The 12,226-nt window shown below is 38.7% G+C and overlaps 3 protein-coding genes across 3 annotated transcripts; 1 reads left to right on the top strand and 2 right to left on the bottom strand.

Moving 5' to 3' along the window:
- Positions 1-1,020: 1,020 nt before the first annotated feature.
- Positions 1,021-5,880, bottom strand: LOC110811553 (bifunctional TH2 protein, mitochondrial-like). Its single transcript, XM_022038086.2, has 6 exons — positions 5,348-5,880; positions 5,088-5,196; positions 3,940-4,230; positions 3,389-3,806; positions 2,979-3,245; positions 1,021-1,907 (listed from the first exon to the last, which is right to left on the bottom strand). The coding sequence occupies exons 1-6, from the start codon at positions 5,533-5,535 to the stop codon at positions 1,495-1,497; spliced, it is 1,686 nt and encodes a 561-aa protein (XP_021893778.2). The 5' UTR covers positions 5,536-5,880; the 3' UTR covers positions 1,021-1,494.
- An 866-nt stretch (positions 5,881-6,746) lies between these two features.
- PSB28 (photosystem II reaction center PSB28 protein) lies at positions 6,747-8,146 on the top strand. Its single transcript, XM_022038081.2, has 2 exons — positions 6,747-6,909; positions 7,509-8,146. Exons 1-2 carry the CDS (start codon positions 6,843-6,845, stop codon positions 7,976-7,978), a joined length of 537 nt encoding a protein of 178 aa, XP_021893773.1. The 5' UTR covers positions 6,747-6,842; the 3' UTR covers positions 7,979-8,146.
- Positions 8,147-8,578: 432 nt separating this feature from the next.
- Positions 8,579-10,922, bottom strand: SDD1 (Subtilase family protein). Its single transcript, XM_022038080.2, has one exon. The coding sequence runs from the start codon at positions 10,920-10,922 to the stop codon at positions 8,607-8,609; it is 2,316 nt and encodes a 771-aa protein (XP_021893772.2). The 3' UTR covers positions 8,579-8,606.
- Between the last annotated feature and the right edge of the window lie 1,304 nt (positions 10,923-12,226).

The following is a 12,226-nucleotide window of genomic DNA, read 5'->3' on the forward strand; positions in this document are numbered from 1 at the left end:
TCTTTAAAAGAATAAAACTATAGCAACTGTTATACATAATTCTCACATGCCCTCCGCATGTGAAGTGCTGCATGTTTCTATACCCTGTTGTATTTATGTATGTATGTATGTATGTAGGTACGTACACACAAAAGTGTAGTTTTATGAGAAACGTGAGAGTAGACATGGATGGCATGTGAAATATAGCCAGCTTCCTGGGGGAAGCACCTCTTCTCCTGTTATTAGAGAGAGAATAATTATACACGTACGCACACACCCACAACACAGTAATCACATGTACATGTAGATAATACAGACTTGAGCATTTATGACCACATTAAAATATAACATAATTATTTACTTCCAAGATAATAATAACAATGGCATTAATTAAAAGGATTGCAGTTTGCAGGGGAATTAGGGAGAGGGTGACGTGGTCCCACATGGATTTATGCCGAACAACAGCCTTTCAATCAAAAAGTATTAAACAGTGGCCATGTGGCACGTGCGCTCAACCGTGGGATCCACACACGTGTGGGGATCTTTTGGGCCCGATGTTTATTCTTGTCGGCCCATTGCTAATTGTTTCTACGTAAATTTTTTTAAAAAATATATACATACTTAGACATGGATTGGATCATATGATAGTTTAATTTCACCAGGTGAGTTTCTAAATATATATATATATATTTTTTTAATGTTTACAAGAACATACAAGAACTCTGCTTTCAAAGCTTATATAACATGGACTCTGTATTGCATTTACCAGTAAAAAAAAGTTTAAACCGATGATGAAACCTTAGTAAAGATAAGTCAGGATGTTCATGAGAAAGAAAAAGAAGAAAAATAAGAATAAACTCAGAGCAAGGAAAAATAATAACAATAATCTTCAAATAATCAAATTGCAACGAAAAAAAAATAGTTACGAATTCCTTATAAATTAGATTCAATACTTGTCTTCTCCCTATCTGATAGATAAATCCGTATAAATGAAATTCAACATTCAAGATTTATCAACTTCTTAAATAACAAAAATTCAAATTAACTAAACATTATGTAAATTTATTTAACAGTTTCGAACAACTTTTTTTCGGATTGGCCATCCGTATAAGATTCCAGATACTGTCCAGAATGTGACCAAAACCATAGAACTAGTCTTGTATACATCTCTATACATCTTTTTTCCTCACCAACAAAAAGTAACAGCATAAATCTAATCAGCTGAGAGTTTATGACAGCATGAAGCGTCAAAGCAAACCTCGGGGGTTGACAATAAATGTAAAAAGGATAACAAAAAATTTTGACCGACTATTCCAACATTGATTTTAAGAACCCTGTATTTCTTAATGGCAGTCCCTAGAGGAAAAATGGAATAAGGGCTGACCTGTGGCCTTTTAATAAACTAAGCCACCAACTCGATTTTTGTTTTCTATATATATATATATCCTACTGGAAATGAACTCCCATTTCTGCTTGTTCTAACAACAGCACAATATACCAGAGAAAGGTTGTATATTATGAACCCAAAATGAATGCATGTATCTCAGCCCAGCTAGATACTGTATACAAAATACCACTTCGCCCTTTCCAACCAGAAAACCTACCTTCACAGATTTCTCTCTGTTTTTCGACCAAACCAGAGAACAATGGAACGAAAGAGATACCAAAGCAACCTCCCAGCCTCCTCAGGCTTGAGCTTGAGCCAATCACAATGCCAATATCAGCTTCAAGCAGGCAAAGTAAGTCACCCACTGAACCTCCAATGTAAATTGTCAAGCACTTGTCCCTACTATGGCTGTCCTTCACAATGTTATTGAAGGCTTGGAGCTTTTCCATGGGAGACTCTACCTTCTTAACAATCTCACCCGTAGAGATGGACTCCTGATATGCTAACTCGTTTGAATGTACTTTTAAGACGTTTAAATCCCCTGCTCAAAAGAAACGGAGGAGAAAAAATTCTCAGCACACCCAAAAGAAGAAAGGGAAACATACGCTTGGTAAAAGCTTTACAGATGCATGCGGGACTGGACCCTGCTGGTAACAACTTTTCCAACTACTACTATTCTGAATGAATGCTCTCAACCATCGGAAGTAATGGAAGCAATTAAGCAACCTATCTAACTTCTCTGCTGAATAAATGAAACAAAACTCCTGATTTTAACATTAATGCTAAGCACTAAAACCAGTATTCCCCTGACTAACACAGTTAAGAATCTGGTAAAAATAAGCATTAGAAAAATAAAGTTATGTAAACTCCGCAGCCTGCCTAGAAGGAGAAGAAATAGTCCACTCAGAACAAACCTTTTGTCATGCCTATTGCCTGCTACAACAAATAGAAGAAGAAACCTTGACCAACAAAACTTTGCCAGACAGGGCAAATAAAAGAGGAAGAGACTTTGAGTAGCAGTTAGAACTCAAGTTTCTAAAAATTCAAAGGACAAGATTAACTAACTAGTTCGCTTCTAATAATTGTTAGACCTCAACAAATTTGTAACTTACATAACTCACCAAATTTGTAACTTCATAAATCTATCTTGAAAACCATTTGATCAAAGGAAACAATATCCAAAAAATCTTTCTCAGAGTTTAAAAGTACTTGAAAATTATTAAATAAACTTTAACCAGAAATCTAGAGTATTGGTGCTTTATCTGATTGCAGCCTGTCCATTCATTTCCTAAAATGATGAAAGAAATGGAATGTTTCTTTTTTGAAGCTTCATAAGTAAATTCTCTTCTTCCATGTAAACATACAGATTATGCGCAAAAGCAAAAAAGAGGATCCTAAATAAATTGAGAAAAAAATAAATAAGTAAATTAAAAAAATAATAAACTAGACATTTAGGCTTTAGTGTATCATTATTTACTATCTAAAATAGATCAAAAGATGTTGTAAGTGACATGTCTTAATTGCTTAGACACACAGAACAAAAGATACAAACTTGAGTGAACGAAATATATGTTTTGAGTATGTGTATGCATAAAAAAGTCTATAGAAGTACCTGAAGAAAAAGCAGATCTAATCAGATCGCCACACCAACAGTAAGAAAGTACATGAACATCAGTAACAAAATTTTCACTTTTCACAATCTTTTCAAAGAAACCTCTACAACCATCTTGAAGTACTAGACTTTGTCCAGCCCGCCTTATATCCTCCATACACAAACCTTTCAATACTCCTGATTGCACCACTCTTAAATTTGCATTCTTCTCAAAGTCAGCAAGTTGTTCAAGGGCTTTATGCAGACTTTCATAGTTAAATTCTGCCACTGCAAAAACAGGGGTCATCACTTGAGTAGAAGTTTCTACAAAATTTCCAATTGTTCCCAAAAGCATTAGAAGTCTTGGCTCACCATCTTTTATTACAAAAAGCACACAAATCAAGAAGCAACCCACCTATGATTAACCATACCTGTCTCACCACTGACGACACTCTCTATGCAACTTTCATACTCGTCAGTGTATTGGTTGGAAATAACACCCCATGTACTCCTCAGTTCAGCTGATGACATCCGAGACAATCGGGTTTCTGATCCATCAGCAGCATCAATCTTTGTAGCTGTTACAATTGCTATCTCAGCTAGAAAGGCAGAGGAATCAACAGTGGTGCACGCTAAGTCAAAGTCGCAAAATATGGTAAGACGGTCCTCTATAGGAACTTGCACCGAGGATAAAGGGACTATTGTTTTCTGAACCACTGGTTGAGCAGAGAAAAAGTCTACCTCAAGTTTCAAGGCTTGATGGTAGAGCTTTTCTATGACTTCAAGTTCTTCTCCTGTTAGAGAGATACTCAGTCTATCCACCAAATCTTCAGTTTGTGAAGCTGCTTCCTGAAAACAGAAATATAAGGTTGACCACCAAGAAAAACGTTCCCCAACAACTGAAACAAGAATTCTTGCTTGATCAGCAAGGTGTCAACAAAATATGATGTGGACAAGTTTAGTGCTTGATAATCTAATGAACCTCAAACTCCTCTGAGCAGTAAGTGTCAATCCACTTCTTGTAAACGTGACTGCCTTCACTGGGATCAAGAATAGCCTGGATCTCTTTACTTATAAAGGAGAAGAGCCTCATGCAAGGTGAAATAGCGCCAAGTGTATAAGCAGCAACCTTTGTCTTCTCAAAAGGAGTTGCAATTTTACCAGGAACTTTTTCTCCTTCAACTTTACCCGCAGCTGTTGCCATCAGGAAATCTGTGAATTTAACCCTTAAATTGCTGAACGGGCACTCTTTTAGGGGTTCAAAGCCCCATTGCTGTGGAGAGATTGATTTAGGATATTCAATGAAAGCAACTACCAACAAATGGGCAAGGTAAAATGAAAAGAAGTGAACATAATCATGTGAAAAGGAAACAAATACAGGGACCTCAGTAACCATACTGTAGCAGCCAAAGATCAAGGATGGATAAACAACCTAACATTTACCACTACTGACATATTGATAAAGTCTTTCTCAGCATCACCAAACTACAAAGTGAAAATCCTCATTTATCTATTGATTTAAACCAACAAAGTCTGCAACTAAGCAACATGTTGACTGCATGTCTCAGGCTTAATATTCATATCAAATACGGAATTCTTCCTCTGGGGAGAAACATTACTAATCTAAGAGTATCAACCAAGATAACGATAGACAGAATTCTAAACAAACCCGGTGGAACATGGTTATGTTTTCTAAGCTCCCAAACAATAGATTATACACGATACAAAAAATTACATACAAAATTATAAAACTACTTTTGTTAGGTAATTATAAAACCTATACCAAGATAAAACTAATAATGTCCCTTCGACCTAATACTACAAATCATTAAAACCGACACAAACCCATCTCAAGACTGTAGGTCCAAGTACACATGATAATTATATCTTTTCTTTTTTTGGAGAATATTTAAGCGAAATTATTGAACTGAAGATTGTACTAAGAAAAAGCATTCTTTTTAAAAGGGAAAAAAGTAGCAGACACGGCTTGTAATCAACAGAGTATGCCCCCAAAAAGGGAGAAAATAGAACAATGCCAAGTCAAATTACTATTTATAGAGATATAAGCAATTAAGCAAATAAGGAGGAAACGAAAAAAGAAATAATAACAATAATAATCATCAAGCTTACACGGACAAAGGTATCTTGCTTCTTAAGCCTGTCTTCGACACGTTTCCTTAATTCGCGTATTGCACTCTTATCGTCTTCATCGTCTGCACATTCCTCCGCCAACTCGTACCTACAAATTTTTTTTAAAAAAATCTATAAATCTGTATATACATTTATGTATACGCACACATGGACATGTATAGATACTGGAATATGTGCGTGTATGAAAAAGTGAAAGATGGATGGGGGTAGGTTTGTTTAGATTAGAAGAGTGAGCTCACGCGCGGAAGAAGGCATCAAGAAAGGGAATATCTTGAGATATGAAATGGAGGAAGGTATCGGAGTTGAGATGACCAGAAGCCAAGCAAACGAAGAACGGAGTGTACTTAGCAAAAACGGAGTGGCTCTTGAACTTGATCCACAGTTTCCTGGCTATTCCTCCTTCCTCAACTCCTCTTACCGTCCCCATCTGTCGTCCCTCCCCCTGCTCCCAAACGACGTCGTTTCCGTCTCCGAGGATCCTTAACCGAGAATTCACAGAAGGCGTCGATGATCTGGAAATAGAAGAAGTCGTATAGTTTTTGGAGAATCGGATTAAGTAATGGAGAGAAAGAGGGAAACAGTTGGCGAATTGGATTGTGGTTTACGCTTTGCTTTTTCTTTTTCTTCCTCCTCTAAATAAATCTGAAATGAAATTTTTGCAGAGAAATAAAAAAATAAAAAAAAGGAAGAGAGAGAAAATGGGAGCCGGCGGTCAAGGAGGAGGTCGCCGAGGAATTTGATGTGGTCTTGGCGTGTCTCTCTGCTCTGCTCATTTGCGTTTTTATTATTCTTTTCTTTTTTTGGTGAGAAGAAGGAGAAGAGGAGGGGGGGCATGTGCCACGTTGTACTTTTGTGACACGTAGGAGAGAGGGGATGACACGTAAGCTGGTGGATTATACGAGGTGTTTTTTTTTTTAATTTTTTTTAAAATTTAAATAAATGATAGATGGCGATATTGAAAGCGTGTATGTGGCGTAGTACGTAATGAATGATTGTACAAAATTTATTGCTCTCATCGAGGCGGCATGATAATGGATGGTACCAATTTCATATTGGGGTAAATTTTAATCCCCACACATTTAATTTTTTGAGTTTCAAACTATAATGTTAATTATTTAAAAATGATGTATTACGAAAGAGTCACATACAATGCTCGATAGCTTCGAACATTACCAAATATTTGTATATGTAATTAAATTTTGAGAGTAGAAATGTACACGACATTTAATTAGTGTAAATAATAAAATAATATTGAAGAAGAAAAGGGCCAAAGGGGTGGTCCATTATGGATGGTATGGGCGCGAATAATGAACGTTCTTTTTTGTGGCCGAAATGTTTTACCTACTGCCCGCCCACGTCAATATTCAAAATGTCAAATTTAAATAAAAAGAAATAAATATTTTCCACGCTGTCTCTAGAATCCAATTTCCTTTGTTCGAAACACGTGGACCCCACTCTTTATTTTCATTATTTATTAACAAATTAATAGATAATAATTAAACAAATAATTATTTTTAGTTTAGTAAATGGGTTGCGGAATGGAAGGGATGAGGCCGAAGAATGAAGTGGGGAAGTTTTGAGTTTCACAGAAAAAGCCCATCTTCTTCTCCAAGTGAATGGTTGAAGTTGTTACAGCAAGCCACCTTCTCACCACCACCCAAAATCTCCTCCTTAAAAACTCCCTTCCTTTTTTACTCTCTCTCTCTCTCTCTCTCTCTCAAGTCTGCTCAAGCAATGGCTACTCTTCAGTCCCTTGCATTTATGTCTCCAGTCTCACATTACTCGCGCAAATCATGCTCAGGTACTGCTTGCTATTCCTCCTCTTGTCTTCTCTCCACTTAATTCTCTTCTTCTCAGCCTACCATTCTTATTTCCTGTCAGTTCAACTAGTAGGATGCTACTTTATGTTCTTCTGTCTGGGATTTTAGCTCCCGCTTTTTGAGGAGGTTCGCTCTCTTCTTAACAATTATGTGCTGATGGCAGAATTTGGTATTTGTTTCTGCTTGGTCACCGTGAACAGTTTTTCAAATTTCATGGTGTTTGGGAAAGATAGATTTGGCATAGGTGAAATTTGGATTGCATGTTCAGTTTATTTCCTCTCAAGTTACATTTCCTAAATCACAAGGAAAGCCATTGTAGGATACCAAAAGCATCAATACGAGCTTGCTGCAACACCCTCTGCTCTCATTAGCCATAAACATTATTTTGTTAGCTTAAGTCAAACAAAAATGGCATTTCAATTACTGTAAGTTTTAAAGTTTTTAGGAGGATAATCAGTTCAATCAATTACTTCGTAGAAAATTTTTGTGGACTTATGATGCAGTTTCTGTCATTCATCAAGCTCTCCATGCTGTTGTTGTTGTGATTGTCAAAGCTTGACCCCTACTCTTCCTTTTGCAGCCCCTGTATCTTGGGATGTTCACAGATGTATGCGCTCCTCTTTCAATGGCCAATCCTTGCACCTGTCTCGTTCACTGGTGGCCCCGATACGACAGAAATCTTCTAGGCCCGGGCCAGTTATCATGATGGTCAAACCGAAGATTCAATTCATTCAAGGAACCGATGAGCAGACCATACCAGATGTGCGCCTAACGAAGTCCCGAGATGGTACAAATGGTGTAGCCACATTCAAGTTTGACCAACCTTCTGTTTTCGATTCAACTGGAGAAGTCGGTGAGATCACTGGTTTTTACATGATTGATGAGGAAGGGGTTTTACAATCAGTTGATGTAAGTGCCAAATTTGTTAATGGAAAGCCTGCTGGAATTGAAGCAAGGTACGTAATGCGGTCTCTCCGTGAGTGGGACAGATTCATGAGATTTATGGAGCGATACTCTAACGAGAATGGCTTGCAATTCGTTAAAAAATGAGGCAATTGATATCCTTTTGTTTTTATCAGCCACTCTCATCCATAACCTCAATGGTTTTTGTATAATTTAGTCAAGCAAAACTTCATATGCCTGCTGTTTCATATGTAGAGTTTGATACAAATACCATATTTCCTACTTGGCAATGAATTTTTTTATTGTTTGTGCTCAGCGTTCTTTCTTTTACTAGGCTGATGTTATCATTGAAATACTAATAATTTTTCCTGTTTGTCACATGTATGGAAAATGAAGTATCTGAGCCAAGATATAGAATAGGAAACTCTTCTTAGTACGGTATTTATTCTTTCTTAGTACGATATCTGAGCCAAGATATGGGAAATGAAGTATCTGAGCCTTGATTGCAGACCTGAGGCAATCATGCTCAACATGTCTCCTTGGAGATATTTCTCTTTTTTTTTTTTTTTGTGGGTTGTGGACCTCCTTCTGATGTTTCTACTTAGGCGTTATCCAAATTTTCTTTTTCTGGATTTCTGAATTGAAAACAAATGATTGGTGGGAAACAGGCAGATTTTATTTCGGCAATCTGTCTTGAGTTTTTACCTTTAAAAACTCAAAATAAAAATTCTACCTCCTTTTGATGAAAATGGACTGAATTATTGCACTAGGAAACCTAGTTCCTATTACTGGACTTCCAAGTCACCGATATGGGACTTCTAACCCTGTAAAGACTATTGTGGGAGTGCACCCATGTCAATTGTCCTTGTCCGAAGCTGATCCTATCGTTTCCAAATCCCTTCCTTGACATAAGCAATATCTTGTAACTCTGGCTTTGATTTATATGATTGAATATCAGCCTTTGAGGTCTAACCCTCACTTTGACTCCCTCAGGAGCCACTACTTCCACCGAGTATATTGAATTAGGACTCCCCACATTCGTCAGTCGCCTTTTAATTACTGCACTTGTTCTTCCACGCTTGAAGATTACAGAGATGGATGGATAATTGAGGCTGAAACCTCGGTTCATCCGCAAAATCTCATGGCAACTTAAGTTCTTATGTGTGATTGTGAGGATCTCTGATCTTGTGTATCCAAGGGTGCAAAGATGAATGACATACTCATCTGGTCTGATATCATACACCAGCCCTGGATTTATGGCTCTCTGAGGGTTTACATGGCCGGCTCCAACTGCAAAAACTCCAGCCGGCTTATTCACATCCATGATTGGTTTTCCAAAATGGTCATATGCATCTGCAGTTGTCATTATTGCCGATTTAATAGCTGCTGGTGTCCATTTGGGGTTAGCTGCATGGACTAGAGCAGCAATGCCACTGGCATGAGGACAAGCCATGGAAGTTCCTGACATGACAGTGAAGTTCACTCTTCTAGAATCTTCTGGAAGACCAGTCGGGCCCAAATTTTGAGGCCAGGCAGCAATAATGTTGACCCCCGGAGCGATCACATCTGGTTTTAGGATCGATGGGTTAGTTAAACTGGGTCCTCTAGCTGAAAACTGAGCTACTGCCGGTGCTCTCGATCTCCCTATTATGGTGCCTCCGAACTCTATCCGAGCAGTGGGTTTTGTTGTGGAGTTTATGTAAGCCTTCAGACGAACAGATTCTTCAAAGCCAACTAATGTAGCTGGCAAGACATGGACATCAACAGAATCTTCTTCCAGGTTTATCTCTGTATTGGCTAGAATCATTGCAGCACCTCCAGCATCCTTCACAACCTGACCTTTCTCTGCTCTTCCATTGACACCTCTATCACAAACAACCATCTTGCCACGCACTTTTGATCTTGGAAGAGATTGTTTGAAGCAGAATTCACTTCCCCTGTTTCCTCCTGTCACGTAAATTAGTTCGAGCTCTCGTCCAGCACTTCTCATAAACTTCCCCGGATACATGGATTCTCCATACAGAATTTCTCCATTGCCCATTCGAACTATAGCTGGGAATCTCCTGTCAAGAGTGCTGGCGCCAACAGTAGCAATCCAAGGAGCCTCATTGGCAACTGAGCTTTGAAGTGGACCATTGTTTCCTGCAGAACAGATAACTGAAATTCCATGCTCCATTGCTCGAAAGCTCCCGATTGCAATGCTGTCGTCATAAAGAGGTACCGGAAAGCCTCCAAGAGAGAGGGAGAGGACGTCAACTCCATCAATGATTGCAACATCCATTGCAGCTAGAATGTCAGAGCTGTAACAACCATTGAACCAGCAAACTTTGTAGATGGCAATATGGGCCCCAGGTGCCATACCTCTGGCCACACCAGCTCCATTACCTAACACACTTGCCATTGGAACTGAAGTTCCAGCAGCTGTTGATGATGTATGAGTCCCATGTCCATAAGAATCTCTTGGCGATACATATTCGTTAATGGCATTCGGCATTGGTGATTGTGAAGCAACACGGTGGCCTCTGGTAAAGAACCTGGCACCTATCAGCTTTTTGTTACAGTTAGAGGAGTTGAAGCTCTGCCCTTCTTGGCAAATTCCTCTCCATTTCTTGGGAACAGGAGGCATTCTGCTATCATCGAAACTCGGACTCTCTGGCCAGACTCCAGTGTCAAGCACACCAATTATGGCTCCACGACCGTATCCAGACTTGTACCAGGTATTTTCTCTTTTGGGGCTAAGTCCCAAGAACTTGTAAGAGTACGTGGTGTGAAGTTGGAGCAGCCGGTCTGGTCTAACCGCAATAACATCGGGCAAATTAGACAACAACTGGAGCTCTGATTCAGTGAGCTGAGCTGCAAAACCTTCCATGGCAGAATGGTAAGAGTAGAGGAGGCGAGAAGAAGGGTATTCGTCGTAGGAAACAACCTGCTCGAGAAACGAAAGATGCCAATTTTCCTTGGCAGTAAACAGAGAGCTTGTTACACCATGCGGGTGTAGCTGAACAATGTAGGTTTGAAGATAGTCTTTTGCATGGAGAGAAACGAAAGAGAAGAAGAGGGTTGAAAAGAGAAGGAATGTTCTGGGTTCCATGGTGAAGCTTGAGAGTTGTTGAAGTAGGAAGCAGAGGAATGTTGGGGGGGGTATTTGAAGGAGAGAATTGAAAAGAGAGAAGGAAAGTGAGGATAGAAAACTCGTGAAGAAGAAGAGCTCTCCATCACGAGGATCCTTTGTGTTGTGGCAGATTACAGAAGTAGGGTTTTGTTGGAAGGGAGCTGGAGAGCTTGGTGTTAAGTGTTCTTGGCCTCACGGGATGTTATGGCTGGTCTTAATAAGTATGTGTGTGTGTGTGTGTATATGTATGTATTTATGTATTGGATTTCAAAGATTCAAATTGTATGAATGTTTTTTGGTCTGTCAACGTTGATGTTCTCCAGGGTCTGAGAGGGCTTGGAGGGTAATTCATAGAGAAGATTGCATTAAATGCAGACACCCTATATTTTGCCTTCTCTTGGCTCTTCTCAGCTCAAGCTCCACTGCAATTTAGATTGTTTATAAATCAACCGAGCATTTCAAAATTTTGAAAAATTTAACCAGACTGAATTTATTACTTATATATATATATATGTAGCTGTACATAATAATAATAATTAGCATATCTTAAATCTAATTTGATTTGATTTGAAAATTGTGGTTTTCTTCTTCACAATTTAATATTTTGTTGTTTCTTTTAAAATTATTTTACTGTTAATTTTTAGAGAATATTTGGACTTCTAAACACAAATTCTTTTGGGCTTGGATTCACAACTCATACCACTTCCTTAGCCCAATATTATTTTAGGGGAATATGACGCTTCCCCAAAGCTATTTCCTGTTTCCGTTAAAGAAATCGAACGGAGAAATTAACTTTGTGGGAAAGTAGAATGACAATAATGCCCTTAAAGGAGTAACGCCATCACATGTTTGGTAAAACCGTAATTATATTCTATAATAGGGGCATTCTAACACTAAACAAACTCCAGTTTTACTTAAAAACCCTAGCACAAAACCCTCCCTCCTCTCTCTCTCTCTCTCTCTCTTTTTTGCTTCATGAAGAGAACAAACTCCGGCCTTTTGCCTTCAACAATGTCGATCCCTATTTTTTAAACTTGTAAGAAGAAAAAGAGGAGGCCGAAGATAATCGGGTTTCACAACTTTGCAGAACCCGGGTTCCTCCCCCCCCCCAATAAGCCTCACGTGTCCTTTTCGCAGGAATGTCCGCATTTTCCTTGAGTAATGTGCTGCGCTTCAAAATTACTTTGTTGTTCCTCTGTACGCGGTCGTAGAGAAAGTCGAGTGTTCGAAGAACCCCTGTTGCGATTACTGCAGATTCATTCAGCGGTTAGATTTTGAAAATC

Source organism: Carica papaya, chromosome 3 (assembly GCF_054855325.1).
Source record: "Carica papaya isolate Zhongbai chromosome 3, ASM5485532v1, whole genome shotgun sequence".
NCBI classification, from domain to species: domain Eukaryota; kingdom Viridiplantae; phylum Streptophyta; class Magnoliopsida; order Brassicales; family Caricaceae; genus Carica; species Carica papaya.